The sequence below is a fragment of the Populus nigra genome, chromosome 15, assembly GCF_951802175.1.
Source record: "Populus nigra chromosome 15, ddPopNigr1.1, whole genome shotgun sequence".
Classification (NCBI taxonomy): domain Eukaryota; kingdom Viridiplantae; phylum Streptophyta; class Magnoliopsida; order Malpighiales; family Salicaceae; genus Populus; species Populus nigra.
Window position 1 is genome coordinate 1,495,349 of NC_084866.1, and position 15,742 is coordinate 1,511,090.

The window sequence follows — 15,742 nt, forward strand, 5'->3', positions numbered from 1 at the left end:
GTATATAGTAGTACCCTTTGGTTTTGTGGGATAAAAAAGAAGAATTAAGGCCATATCATTGTCTGTTCTCCAGCATTTCCTCATGAGATTCTATTTGTATACACCATGATTGGTTTTGACTACTTTTATGATCAGAAAGATCCCACCTTTGACTCCCATGTCCCATAAGTTTATCCCCCTCTTTTTCACTGAGGTCTCTGCAATTCAAGCAATATATGACCCCCCTTTACAAAGGAAGTTGTGCCCCAAAAAAAGCTGTGCTAATGTTCGTGCTTAGATTGAATGATAATGCTTCACCACCTAGAGTTGGCAAACTCAGATCCACATTTTCTTCCAAAAAATCTTTTAGTTTCTTGAGGTTACAGTAATTGTTTGACCTGATTTGACCCTTGAGCCCTCGTTTTACCCTATGATCACTTGACCACTGATTTGGCCAGCACCTTTAGATTATGCTTCTTAAAACCACTAACTTGGCTGTGAAGTATGCAGAAATTTACAGATAATGTCACCAAAATCTAGGGTTTCTAGTTTTCATGGACAGCTGCGCTGCTTTCATTTGATGCACAACAGAAAACCTGCAAAAAAAAATATTTGTGACAAAAGATGAGCATTCAAGAGTAAACATCATGAGACTAAATCTGGCAATTTTCTGTCAATTATTAGTGAGTCATTTACCAAGCTTTTTTAGTCAAAGGTTCTTATCTTGAAGAGCATGCATGGTCTGAATGACATATCACCAGAAACAATGATAATTATTATGTATATAAAGAGCTAAAACATGCCAGATTCATTATCAATCAAAGATCAATTCACTTATCTCACTAGTAAATTTGAAGCTTTAAGGAAATTTCCTTTAAAATCCACTGTCTGTTAAGATCTAATTGGCCACTCTTGTTCTTGTGTTTGGTGATCTTGCATTTTTGTTCCTTGACAAAAAGGAAAATGGTTGGTCAGGTGAAATATCAAGTGTCCCTTTAAGGTCACAAAGTTCAAACTTTTAATGATGGTAAACTCACTAACATGCCATGATTTAATCACCTTTGCTGAATCAAAAGTTGGAAAACAATATAATGAGACTAAACAACTTTAATTTTTTGTGGTTGCGGGGAGCAAAATCAATTTCCAAACAGGTAAACAATCATGAAGTTTTCAATGACAAAGACTGGACACCAACACCCAAAGCAGATATATTTTAATCTGGATGTAGTAGAATTTATGATCTTAACTGTTCAATTACAAGTTAAACACACACACTACTTAAAGAGAGAATCAAACTAAACTTCTATATTGATGCAAGAATCTGTACTCTTGAAGAGATAATAATAATAATAATATAAATAATACTACGTATATTTGGTAACGTGGTATGGCGTATTTTTTAAAAATTAGTACTTTTTAATTAAAAATATATATATTAAAAAAATATGCTTTCATATTAGACGAATGGATTAACCATTTCCTTGAAGTTAGAAGAATGGGATAATCCCTAATAGGCCATTTATGAAGCTACAGTTGCAAAAAAAGCTAACCATTGCTCTGCAGAAATAGTTATGGTGGCCAAAAAAAGCTAACCATTGTTAGGCATGTTTTTCACCTAGCTACCTTTTTTTTCATCTAAAAGAGATCCATGCCCAGAAATGAAAATCTTCATATCACTTTCAAGTCAAGTGCTGGTAAATCTCATATCGCTCTCAACTGAAGTGCTGTAAAAAGCATTCCTTTACGAGGAAAACCACTATAACTGGAGGTTAAATTGGAAATGGCAAAGACACGCAAAAGGAGTGGTTACATCAATAATCACCCCATTATAGAAAGAAATTGAGCAAGCACACATGGTTAATCAAATGTTTCTAATCACCCCATTTGTTTACCATCCAATGTTAATTAACCTTTTAATTCAGGGAACCGAAACCTCATTTTAGAACACTAGCAAGCATGGCATGAATGAAAGATATGGCTCTACAAATATTTTGTACCACTTTTTGTAGATTTTGTTGTTGTGTGTGGCATGACATAGAAAAGGAGAGAAAGAGGGGCCTGAACAAAATAATTAAAACACCCACTCAATCACATTCAGTGTCACAATTTTCTTCAGGAGATGATGCAGCAATCCCAACTGGAATCCTGTCTTATAAGCCTGAGCAAAAGAACCTTTAAACCTAACAATTCAAAAAGATTTCAATTTTTTCAACCTCCATTGAAAGTTGGTCTCACATCTTTCTGACAGTAAAGAAACTCAGTCTCTGCGTTTCAACCTTCATTGTAAACTAAATAGCTTCTTTACCTTGCTTTGCAGAGACTCTTCCAATGACTTCAATTTTGTTCTGTTGAATAAAATCTTGCAAGATGAAATAATGTATGCATTTTTACCAAGTGACTAATAGTACAACACAGTTTTGTAACTCAAAATTTGCACTACATGCAATGCCTCTCACATCTAGTTCTTTCACCTTAACTTTCAAGAAAAGTGCCCTGCAGGCCCTCCCTTTTCCACTAAAAAAATTGTTTCTTTTCGAGATCCTCTTTTCCAAACAAGTTCCTTTCAACACTACAGTGTTCATTTTGACAAATTTAGCCACCCATTCAGGATACCTACAGTATCATTGAGGTCAGGTTTGTGCTACCATTCTGGTGAGCAACTTGTATTATTACCCCAGCTAGTGTAGTTTATCCTCTTGGAATCCCGACAAATTAGACCAAACCAAACACATTATACGGATCTATTGCACTATTAATTAGTAAGATTAGGGTTTACTGCACCAAACATCGAATCAGACTGATAGATTTTGGTCCACATGAATAATTTTCTACTAATGTAATGGATATTCCCAACAAAATGTCACACTAAATAAGCAAGTGAAAACTGACCATGTGGGTGACCTTTCACAAGATCGCTATTCTTTCTAACTGAACGGTAACGGTACGAATTTCCAGGTTCTTTGAAAATACTGCAAATTGAATACAACATACATTTGCCAAAATGTCATATTGTGCTTCCAAGTTTCAGAGGCTGCTTTTTATTCGAACCCCAATAAAAGTGACATAGCAATTGAATGCAAGAAGCCTGGAAGAGAAGAGAAAGGAGTCCTTGTTTCTAAAATTGTTCCATTTGCATTATAAATGAAGATTTGGAATCCTTCAAGAAGCAGCAGCAAGATTCCTACAAATCTTCCACTGAAGACATAATGCATACGACAGCATCAAACATTATGGCATAATCTACTGTACACTACTACTAATTAAGCATCATCAAATGGAGTCCCTAAGGGGACACTTCTAAGGAGCTTAGAGGGTGTAAAAGACTAAACACTTGAAGAAGCTATAAAAATTGGTTAAAATTAGCTAGTCAATGCCATTGCTTTGGCAGAGGAGGACTAGATTAATCAGGGTGTTTGTGGCGTGGCCCCTTCGGCTTGCAGGTTACTGAGTTGCCACCCCAGAACATAACTCAATAGACCCATAATCAAGCAATTCTTCAATCATTTGCTCAATGTGGTGATCTTCAAGAGGCTTGATGAACTGCTGGTTGTTGTCAACTTGAACTTTCTTGTACACCCAGTTTGCCTCTGCCTCTTGAACTTGCAATGGACTTTTCTCTGGCTGCAAAGCATCAAGTTCCTCACTCTTTATGACAATGCTATTGGTGGGGGTGTTGACTAGTGAACTTGGTGCCTTTTGTTGCTGTTGTTTTTGTTCTTGAAGTGATGTTTGTTTAGTCACTTGCAATGAGGCCATATAGCACCTATGCAACTTTGCCGTCAAAGTTGCTGAAAGAAGTTTCGACGAAGCTGACTGCGATGCATTTGGGTTATAAGGGAAGTTGGTCCTTGCCCTTGGTCCACACATAAGCCTTGCAGCTTCATCATAGGCTCTTGCTGCATCCTCTGCAGTTTCAAATGTGCCTAGCCAAATTCTAGTCTTCCTGCAAAAAAAGAAGAAGAAACGTTTCGTTAGAACTCAAGAGTATATTATCCGAAACGTTCATGGGTCACGTTGTTGATGTGTTCTTACAATAGAGGGTGGCGAATCTCAGACACCCATGATCCCCAATGCCTTTGTCGAACCCCTCGATATCGCTGTTGCGGTCTGGCCATATTAGTTAAAAAAGAAAACGTTTCTTTAAGAAAGTGTTTGTGAAAATGCCTGAGAGAAAGAGGGGCGTTGGAAAGCAAGATTGTGATGCCAAGGAAGGGGTGGGGGAGAGGGGTTTTTGTAGGTGGGTTTGCCTGAAAGATATAGGGAAAGCTGGTCTGGCAACCAATTTAGGGAAGTGGGTCCAACTTTGTGGGTTTAGGTCTTTCTATTCTTTTTCTTTATCTTTGCTGGTTGCAACAAGTGATGAAGGATAATTGATTATATATTTTGGTGAACTGATGTTTCAAACTGACGTCCAAATTCAATTCACATGACTGGTTAGCACTACAACTTTTGTTCCATGAGAAAAAGAACAAAAAAAAATCAGAAAATTCAACTGTTGCCATGGCGATCTCCTCTCCCTTCCAGAAAATCCAAGGTCATAGTCTTTGTAGATATGCTTTGTCACTTCATGCATGTGAGTGTTATGTTAGCCTAGCAAAGATGATGACTCCACCAGAACTCTCCTCCTGCTCCGTGACCATGAAAATTAAAACTTTTTTTAATTACGAGTTCATATATATATATATATATATATATATATATATATATATATATAACAGGTTGAATACCGGTTTAAATGGTCTGGTTTGAATAAAAATCTCAATTGATCCGAATAAAAAAACTAAACCAATTGGTTCGGTTTTATATTTGAATTAATGGGTTTTGATTTAATGGAACTCTAATTTATAATTACAATGGGGTTTTTCTTGGTTGGAGCCTGTCATTTTGGTTGATTCTTAAAATCCAAAAATTGAACTACAATCAAATGTTTTTAAGAAAAAATCCAAAAGAAATTACTCAACACGTTTGAAAAGCATTCTATTTAGTTGGTTTTTACTGATATTATGGAAAATTAGATTAATTTGCACACCACTACGGATTTTGAGACCACAGATTTACCATCTCTTGATGACCAAAAACTGGGAGTTTATTACTGTGTTGTAGTAAGATGCACAGATCTTTTTCACGCACACAGTAAATGGTCCACAGGTTAAAAGGGTTCATGCAACAATTTGGTACAGACATAATTGGGTCAATCCTACGTTGAGACACAACTATTAAAGATTCTTAGACCATAATGATTGCCCTAAAAACCCAAATCATTTGATCAAATCTTATTCACTATATAATCGAATCAACATGCACTCAGAGAAGCTAAAAAGATTAAATAAAATACTTTTCACACAAAAGAGAGAAGGATTCTAAACTAAATCAGTAAGCTATAAGTGTATGGTGATTGTTCTGCGGTAGAGAACACAGCCCTTCCAAGTTTCAACAGGGTGATCTAGGCAACTTCACAAGCGGTATTTGTTATCTGGAAACATTAGCATGTGTCACAGAGGGTACAGAAGACAAACAGTGTACATGGATTTGGGACAAAATTAATGCAAATGGGTGCTAATTTTGCAGCTGAAGAACACATTCGAAAGAACAAATTAAGAGAAGAAAGTGAAAGGGCCCACAATGTGGTCTGTGAGTGCTTCAGCAGTGTTTATAACAGTTCGAAACACCCTTGCGTTATATTATATTTAGTTATGCTCTGTGTTTATTATAATATAGACGCATTCCCAATCTCTGTCTGCAGTCGCAATTTTTGACTGTTTGCTTCTGTGTCAGGAGCTGTTTCCATGAGCGAGGTACTTACCATAGTATTACAAGCAAACATTTACATCTTCATTCGTTGAACTTATTTAATTTTTCCTGACTTTCATGGCAGAGTGGTGTGGCCTTGCAGTGGTAACTAGGCGTTCATTTCAGGTTTGTGGTGTCTATGCGACATGGGACCAGGATCTCTTGTATGCAAATAATTTATTGCAGAAGACTTTAGCTCCTAGCGTAGATCAAGTGGAGTTTTCGCTGCTCTTGCGACTGTCGAATGTCCGGTTATAGATGACCTAATATATAGATTTTTCCACGGTTAACAGTATTTTAATTTCATCAATACCAATTGAAACTAAATTATTTTTAAAAATTATCTTTAAAAATAATATTTAATGAGGTTACTATTCATAAAGTTGTCAAAATTCTTTTAACCACAAACTTTAGGCTGTTTAGATTTTAAAAATTTCTGAATTTGTTAAAAAATAATTTTTAGGTTATGTTTGATTAGTGTACATTATCGAGATAAGAAAATAAATTAATATAGAAAATATAGAAATATACTTTATAAAAAAAATAAAGACAAAAATATAAGATAAATATATCTTTAAAATAATTTTGGTGTAAATTTTTATATACTTAATTTTTATTAATTAGAATAAAAATAATAAGATTTAAACTAAATTACTTTAATATTATATCAAGAAATTATTTTAAATCAAACACTAGCACGAGCACATATTAACAAGACAAGACATGGAAATCTTGAAGTCAAAAAATTATTTCACACAATATATGCTAACTTGTGGATAGATATTCAAATGGAGAGAACGAGATAGAAAATATGTGCCTATTTTCTCTCTTGCCTTCTGTGGAAGATCACATGCGTACTTACACACAATTCATCGAACAGACAAGAGAACTTAATTCTGAGAATTAATTGTGTTTGGGATAAGGACATGCATGGAGTTCATAAGAATATAAAAATAAAAGGATCGATAATTAGGTTTTCTCCTTAATTATCAAGCCATGATCGTCTCTGCTTCCTCTCATAAATTAGATCACATATTTATGTTGGGTTTTTATTTTCTTCTTATATATCCATGCTAGAAGTTTGAATAATATTTTTTAATTTTTTTATATTATTTTTTAACACATCCCTCAAATAAAAACTTTTTAAACTTGAAATTTATATAAATTATTTAATTTTCATTAACTACAATGGGAATAATAAGATTTAAATTAAATTATTTTAATATCATGAAAAAAAATCATTTTAATTGAAACACGAGCACACGTTAACAAGACAATACATGAAAATCTAAAAATTATTTCACACTATGCTGGCTTATGGATAGATATTCAAATGGAGAGAACGAGATGGTAAACTCTAAAACGTGTTCTAAGGGCAAAAACTTTGACATCCGCTTGTATAATTAGCACCTTTTTTCACACACTAATCCTAGGTTAATCAACAATTATAATAATTACCGTTATACCTTTTTGAGTTTTTCCATTAAAAAGGGTCGTCGATAAACCAGAAGCAGGATGCAAAGATGGGATGGGATTAGACTGAAAGATTAGAAGTTGTCTCAATCAATCTTGGTTTACAGCTAAATCAAAGACTTGCATCAAACAGAGGTCAGGAACAAGAAAGATATGAGCTAAGATGTCAGACCCCACAAAATTAACGCGTTAGGGTTATGGGACCCAGAACACAACATGGCTGATGATAGCAGCAGCTGAGACCTAAATATGAATCCCCATTATTTGTGTTTAAAACCTCCCATGGTTTTCTTGGCCATTACAGGGTCCCGTCTATGTCATTGCTGCCTATTTTCTCTTGCCTTCTCTGGAAGATCACATGCGTACTTACACACAATTCATCGAACAGACAAGGGAACTTCTGAGAATTGTGTTTGGGATAAGGACATGGCGTTCATAAGAATATAAAAATAAAAGGATAAATGGGTTTTCTCCTTAATTATCATCAAGCCAGCCATGATCACAAAGCATCGTCGCTGCTTCATCTCATGATTTTCTATGCTTCTTCTCAGCTAAGATTTTACATATGATGTGAGATATTTTGTGTTGTTTTATTTTATTCATTTTGATGTAACATGTATATCACCACTAATCCAATATTGCTGGCCGTAGCTTTCAGCTAGCCAAAAAAAAAAAAGAATAGATCACATATTTATGCTGGGGTTTTTTCTTCTTATATATCCATGTAGAAGTTGGAAGAGTGTTTACTATTTTTTTTTATGATATGATATGATGTTGTGATTTGTGATGGGTGCATATAATTTAACAATGATGAATATCACAAAACAATCCTATATATATCATGGTTTGAAAATCCTTGCCAAATTAATAAAATTAATTCCCAATGTTATTAATTATTCATGTAAAACAAGATATTTAATAAAAATCATAATTCAATTAAAAATAATTTTATATTAATGAAGGTTTTCTTGGCTTGATATTTATACGTCAAGCCCTAAGAATGCTATATGTCCACACTGAATCGGTATATTCACAAAAAATATATTATGTTCTTACATGCTAAAAATAATGTCAAATATTTTTTTTAAAAAAAAACACGATAAAAAAAACCTGCAAGATTTCTCATGAGTTGTAAGATCATGATTTTAAAATGAGACCACCTTATAAATCTATTGTTACAATGTAGTGCTTGTTAGGTATATATTGAGGTAATTTCTGTTTTTTAAATTGTTTTTTTGTTAAAAAATATGAAGTTAATGATTTAATATCATATTTGAAAAGCACTTTGTATCAAAATACCAAACAAACATGTATTCTTGAAGTTCTTTTATTATATTTTCTTAATATTTAACAATATTTTAAATATAAATGATCCACAACTTTATTAGCTAGCCACTAAAAATTATTTGAAGAATTGTCCGAGAAGAAGACTTGGAGCAATAAAAAAGGAGAAAACCAACCTAAGATCCTAAACACAATCTTTGGAGATGCACTAATCATGGGTTTAGTTTTGTTCAAAGATCCACCTTGGACCCGGGATTTTAATCTTAAAAACAACGCAAAACTTATAGAAAAAACAATTTTAGTTGCAGCTAAATGAGTGGGACATAATCTTATTATTCCCTTTCATTTTCCAAGTTCTTAAGGGAATTAGTCAAGGAAAAGAAGTTAATCAACCACCAAAACAAGATTTATTATCAGTCTTGACGCGGTTTTGTGGCTAAACAAGAAAGGGAGTGATGTAGATTCAAGGGATGTGAAAGAAATGTTGTTTCCTGCGAGTTCTCCCGCGCAGTCTATGGGATTTGCACAGGCTGTTCCTTTGAATTTTGTTGGCAGCCAACACCACCACAAGCTCATCATTAGCATGCCATGAAGAAGATGCGTCCAACTCCATCTGCAATAATTATGCAGGATCACTGTTCTGTCTCGCGTTTTAGATGGGTTGAAGCATTTGAATTAATAATAAAAAATAAAAAAATAACAAGAGGAAGAGAAATATATTACCCAATAGGATTCACAGGAAGAAGAGATTTCCAAAATTTATTAATTTATATTAACAAATCATACTAAAATTTGAATATTCGATAATTGATTGATCATGAAAATTAAGATTAGCTGCTTGATCATACGCATTTGTACGATGATTATATATGATATGTTTGTATGCGAGACAATATTAATAGGGAACAATTATCTCAAGATTTTATGGATTAAATTGATAAATAAAAAGATTTAAAAAGGGATTCAAAAGTTTTTTTTTTTTTTTGCTTATTGGACCATTGAATCTCCTGAAATTATAACAAAAGTTTTTTTTGTTTTACTATTTTAGTTATTTTCCTATATGTTTTTATTTTAATTATTTATTTTCAATTTAGTTTATGTTTCTTATACTGGTCAAACCTCTTATATAAATAGTTGAGGTGTTTTTTTATTATCCAAACTATTATACAAATTTCTTAAAAATATATATAAATTTTTTTTCTAGATTTCTTCATTTTTAAGGGTGTGTTCGGGAATATTATAACGATTGCGATTCAAAGTACTTTTTACTTAGAAATACATTAAAACAATATTATTTTTTAAAAAAAAGTATTATTTTAAACATCAATACATCAAAATAATTTAAAAATATACGTGGTTTGCCAACCGCGCAATAAATGTATAATCTTAGGAATTGGAACCATAGTCTTTATCCTTGCTATACGCTACTTCAAATATGGTTTATTGAAAACTATAAGCCTTGTTAAATCAGTGATGTAATAATCCATTAATGGCACAGGGAAGTCGCACATGCCTGGTATGCGATGCAGCACTTTCGAGTCTAATTAATAGCTTAAACATTAAATAACCTAAAAAAAAAATAGCTTAAACATTAATTAACCTATATATTAAATTTATGCCGCGACGAGGTCATTTTTTCCCCTCATTACAAGTGCTGCAAAGCTATCAAGCAGACAATTGCGAGAGTCATTTTCATGCCATGTGCGAAGAAAGTTTTTTCAGTAGAAATCTATGTTTTTTTTCTTTCAAATCCGCGTAGTCTGACGAGGTAGATAATGCTTTCAAAATCAATTTATCACATTCCATGGCGTGACTTTTTAATATATTTATTTAATGGATACATTATTCTTTTTTTTTATTTGGGATATGCCAGTGAGTTTGCAACTTCCATGAAATTCATGACTTCTCGGACGAAGTTTCCAGATGAAAGATTCCACGAAGAAAATGATTTTTTCATTGCCATGTCCAATTTACTATTTCATCGTGCAAAATTAATGAGTTCAAAAAAATAATAAAAACAACTTAAGTGTGCAATAAAACACACATTGTTATTAATTTAGATCCAATTGGCAAGTTGTCATGACTAGGCCGAGTGACTCATTAGTCGCTTTAAAAAAATTTTGAAATATGATTTTTTAAAAAAAAATTTAAAAATAATATTATTTTAATTTTAAAAATGAAAAAATATATATTTTTATTTAAATTAACTCATAACTCAAGTCTTAAACCGAGTTGAGGGAGCTGTGGTTGGAATCTCCTTGCCCTGATTTTAACAGCCATTAAACCCCCTCGCGGTATCATGCTTGGGATTGCTGGTAAGGTGGGAAAATCTGAATATCATAGCCCCCGAGTCTGATCTATTCAAAGATAGGCACGGCCCAATTCAAATGTTACTGGACCAAATATAGTGTTCGAAGGCCTCAGATATAGCCCACTTCTCGACCCAGTAAAGAAATGCTTGGATAAAAGAAAATTGTTTTTGGGGTTTTTAGTGCACATGTTTAGGAAGAGGATAAACGGAGAAATAAAGTGGGCTGTGGTAAAAAGATAGAAATTAGGCCCAACAGAAAATAGTAATTCTATGTTGGGCCAGACAAGCTCAGGGAGTTTGTAGCATGTTTTAACATTTTGTGACTGGCCCATCTCAAGCATAGTTTGGGCTCTGAATTTGGTAGGTAAGATCCATTAATAAGGCCCTGTTTGGGCCCATCTCAAGATTCATTGGGCAACCACCACTGTCCCGTCCCCCACTCCCCCTTCCAGTTTCAGATAGCATCCTTAGGGTTATGGGTGATGGATGCAGAAAGCACGGAACTAGTTCATTCGAAAAACATCTATTAACATTAACCAGAACACTAACCAGACATGATCCTAGGACACGTGGAAGTATCATGCAGATAGACACAACACACATCTAACCTCCATTAGAGATTCGTACGGCCAAGTGACAGGCATGAACTTGTCTTTACTGCATAAATAAATTGGACTGTTAAGTTGTTTGATAAATAAGAAAAAGGAAACGATGAGAGAAAAAAAGGAAATGGATGTGAATGTCCAGCTAAATTTCCTTTAATATCAAAGCTAATTTTGGCTTTGAAAATTAATCTGATTGGCACGATTTCTACGAATTAATTAAGTCATAAATACATTTGGTAAAAAATAACTGTTTACTTAGATTAAGAATTTGTTATAAGATTAAGTCAGGATCTTGACGTTTTGATTCATTCTCATCAAACATATTTATTACCTACGGTCATTTTAATTTGTTTTTATCATAAATTATTTATAAGAAAATTAACTTCAAAATTTATTCTCCTTCTCCTTCTTCTTGTTTTTTTTCTACTGTTGTTTGTCGTTCACACAGCACAACAGTCATAAATACAGGGGTTGATTGGCCGAAGCAGAATTCAAGAATTCAACAGAGACTTTTGCAAAAGGTCACAGTATATATAGTGGCCTGTCAACTAGGTCACTTGATTTTCGTGTTTATTTGACAGGGAAAAAACGATAGAGCGTACGTATAATGGTGAGTTTGTGTGCATTTTCATGCTTTGGTGCCACAACAAATCACCATCATCATCACCATCATCATCATCATCATCATCATCAAGGTATGTGTCAAATTTCTTCATGAATTTCTGATCAAATGTTTCGATTGTGTAAGAACTTTCTTGGCCTTTGGCAGATGGGTTGGTGAGAAATGTAACGTTTTTGGAAGCACAGAGAAGTGGTAACCGAAGGTACTCTTATAGAGATTTATCTTTCTTTCCCCCCCTTTTTTTTTAATAAGCAAAGGTACTCGTTGAGAAATACCATATGATCCTGCTTACTGAGTATATTTGTTTAGATTTATTAGAGCCATTGTTTTAAAATTTATTTTTTCAATGTTCTTGTCAATCAAATCATATAATGTTTTAAGAAAACCAAAATTATATGTGCACATAATATAAATTTACGAGTTTGGAAAACAATTTCAATGGACACAGTATATATATTTGATCAATCTATGTGGAACTCACTTGTAAAAACTAGTAAATAAGTCCTTTTAATTCGTTTGACGTCGAGGTTAGTGTTGCCCATGTAAAAAATTAAGAAAGAAAAGGAGATATGGATTTGTTCCTTTGTTTTCAACAACTTGAAGTTTCCAGTTAGAATCACATGTAATCTTCCTAAATCCCAATGATTTTGCTTCAACTGTTAAGAAATCATTTCAATTCAAGATTTTCAGGTAGTGTCACCCTAGTTAAAGTGCCGGTGAACCAAGCACATTGTGCACCGAAGAGAAGCCAATGCAAGAAAACCATTGTTTTTCACTCAAGATTGTCGTCTTCAGCCAGCACTAAAACTGTGGCTGGCAGAACTTGCAAAGGGTACAGAGAGCACGGTGTTCTTGTCACTTTACAGGATAGAATTTCGACAAACCCTGAGAACGACAATGTTTCCTCGAGTTTTAAGGACACTGTATTCCAGCTTTTACATTCGTTCTATCAGTTTTCTCGTCCTCATACTGTGATTGGCACTGTGAGTTTCATGTTTTTACACTTTCTTGACATAAAATCAATGTTTCTGATAGAAAGAAGTCAGTAAACCTGGGCTAATTTAAGTTTTCTCTTTTCTCTTCTTTTTTCTCTTCCTTTTTTTGTTGCAGCTTATAGGGATAACATCAGTTTCTCTTCTACCTGTAGAAACAATATCTGAACTGTCTCCCACATTTTTTATGGGATTGCTGAAGGTAAGTTTCGGACAAGAAGACCAATAATTGCCTCTGATGGGATTTTAGCTCCAATACTAAAGAATTCTTTTGACAACTCAGGCATTGGTGCCATCGGTGTTGATGAACATTTACGTGGTGGGGTTGAATCAATTATTTGATGTTGAAATAGACAAGGTATGTATACACGTGGCTTAAATTATCGATTTGTATGATCTCTGCAGCAATTTATCCTCTACTAAATGCATGGTATATGAATTAATTTTGGTTACGGCATGGGTTTCTTCTTGATGAGGTACAGTTGTTTCAATTAACGTTTCCCTCCCTGCCTGCCAATGTTGTGTTCTTGGCTTAATTTTTTACTGCTTTTATGTTCTCAGGTAAACAAACCTTATCTCCCACTTGCTTCTGGCGATTTCTCAATGGGAACTGGTGTCGCAATTGTTTCGGCATCTTTGTTGGCAGTAAGTAGGATTACTTGTTAAGACACAGCAGCAGAGAAGAATGAAGGATTCGTATGTCAGTCTGCTGATTAATTTGCCTCCTATGTTGATTGTTTGATTTCATTTATCAGAGTTTCGCGATGGGAATCATGTTTCAATCCCCACTACTATTTTCTGCCCTTCTCGTAAGTTGTGTGCTCGGGAGTGTGTATTCTATAGAAGTAAGTTCCTTACCAACCTTACATCAACAGTTTTGTAATATTCTGCTACTATCTAAATGATCTGAAAGACTTGGAAGGATTATAGCATGACATGCTGAAAATCTCTGTTTCTTTGTAGCTTCCTTTTCTCAGATGGAAGAAGCAAGCATTTCTTGCTGCAACTTGCATCATGATCGTGAGGGCTATTGTCGTTCAACTCGCTTTCTTTGTACACATGCAGGTAAACAGAAACTCTTGAGTTTGTAGTTCACTGAGCCACGGATACCTCAGTCTATGATCAAGATTTGAAAGTCAATTGTTTTGAATGACAATTCTATCACTCAGGATTTCTTCTTGCTTCCCTGATTGACTCGACCAAATCGATCGTACTTTGCAGAAATTTGTTCTTGGCAAAACAACAGTTGTGACAAGATCATTAGTGTTTGCAACTGCTTTCATGTGCTTCTTTTCTGCTGTCATTGCCCTATTCAAGGTAAATCCACAACCATAATGAACCTTGTAAGGCAATTAATTATTACTATTTTAAATACAACAGTAACAAAGTACGTAAACATCAAAGTTAAATCCGATTTGCAGCGTGAATTGAACCGGCTCAGCCATTCTTGAGGCTATGTGGCTACTGGAGATGACTAAAGATGTTCGAGAAATTAACCTATAATCATGATGATTACTAATTAATGTCTTTCTAGCATTTCAATAGGATATACCTGACGTCGATGGCGACCGAGATTATGGCATTCAATCCTTCAGTGTCAGCTTAGGGCAAGAAAGAGTAAGCAAACTAATCACTTAATATTGTAACATTTCTATGCTTTGTTTGCTTCCTGCAAGATGGAGTAGAAGGATAAGTTCTCATATATGTCAAAGGCCTGACACATATTTTGCTCATCTTTCCAGGTCTTTTGGCTCTGTGTTAACATGCTGCTATTAGCATATGGAGCTGCTGTGGTTGTAGGAGCTTCGTCTACATTCCTACCAAGCAAGTTCATCACAGTATGTATCATATAATATCCCTGCAAGCAAACATTCCTGTTTATCTAGTCTTCTACAATTTTTTTTGCTTGCTAAAATTGGTTTTGATTCAGATATTAGGCCATTGTGCTCTAGCATTCATTCTGTGGCTTCGAGCACGATCGGTCGATCTTACCAGCAAAGATTCCATAACTTCCTTCTACATGTTCATCTGGAAGGCAAGTCAAATCATATAGAATTTCCATCTTAATTACATGAAACAAGTTTAACCGCTTCATTGGTTATTCCTATGTTATTACAGTTATTCTATGCTGAGTACTTCCTCGTTCCGTTTGTTCGCTGATCAGAAGACTCGGTCAGAATTTCTTTTTGTACAAGATATAATTATCTGTTGTCCTTCAAAGAGAAGGTAGTGATTTGATGATGATGATGATGATGGACAGGAAGGGAAAATGAGCATTCAAGCATGCCTGTGTGTAGGCAATGCTACGATTTAGTATCAGTTCGAAACAGAAAAATCAATACGAATCATGAGATAAATTATGGTTGGCTTGTCCGAATTATGTGTTTTAATTTTATGGGAAAAAAATTCTGTGATGAGGAGTTTATCTGCTGTTAAAATTCATGCTCATTGGATTGCTGCCACCCACCGATTACATGGACCATAGATCATAGGTTTCTATCTCATAAGCAATTTTTTACTTAATTTATATGGAAAGTATACTGGGTCAGTTTATTTTTCATAATAATGTGTTTTTTTTATATGAAAAGATGTTTTTTTCATTAAAAAACTGTCTAAACACGATTGTATCTGGGAAAGAAAAATTCTTATGAAATTTATTTGATCCTTGAATTTATTTTTTGTGCGC

General features: G+C 34.1%; 2 protein-coding genes across 2 annotated transcripts; one reads left to right on the forward strand and one right to left on the reverse strand.

Moving 5' to 3' along the window:
* Positions 1-3,088: 3,088 nt before the first annotated feature.
* LOC133674257 (ethylene-responsive transcription factor ERF003-like) lies at positions 3,089-4,319 on the reverse strand. The gene is made up of 2 exons (XM_062095286.1): positions 4,012-4,319; positions 3,089-3,922 (listed from the first exon to the last, which is right to left on the reverse strand). Exons 1-2 carry the CDS (start codon positions 4,092-4,094, stop codon positions 3,421-3,423), a joined length of 585 nt encoding a protein of 194 aa, XP_061951270.1. The 5' UTR covers positions 4,095-4,319; the 3' UTR covers positions 3,089-3,420.
* A 1,209-nt stretch (positions 4,320-5,528) lies between these two features.
* LOC133674652 (probable homogentisate phytyltransferase 1, chloroplastic) lies at positions 5,529-15,216 on the forward strand. The gene is made up of 16 exons (XM_062095867.1): positions 5,529-5,606; positions 5,723-5,774; positions 5,855-5,933; positions 12,024-12,137; positions 12,212-12,219; positions 12,755-13,047; positions 13,175-13,258; positions 13,340-13,414; positions 13,618-13,701; positions 13,812-13,901; positions 14,020-14,121; positions 14,278-14,373; positions 14,602-14,673; positions 14,799-14,894; positions 14,987-15,091; positions 15,175-15,216. The coding sequence occupies exons 1-16, from the start codon at positions 5,529-5,531 to the stop codon at positions 15,214-15,216; spliced, it is 1,470 nt and encodes a 489-aa protein (XP_061951851.1).
* The last annotated feature ends 526 nt before the right edge of the window (positions 15,217-15,742 follow it).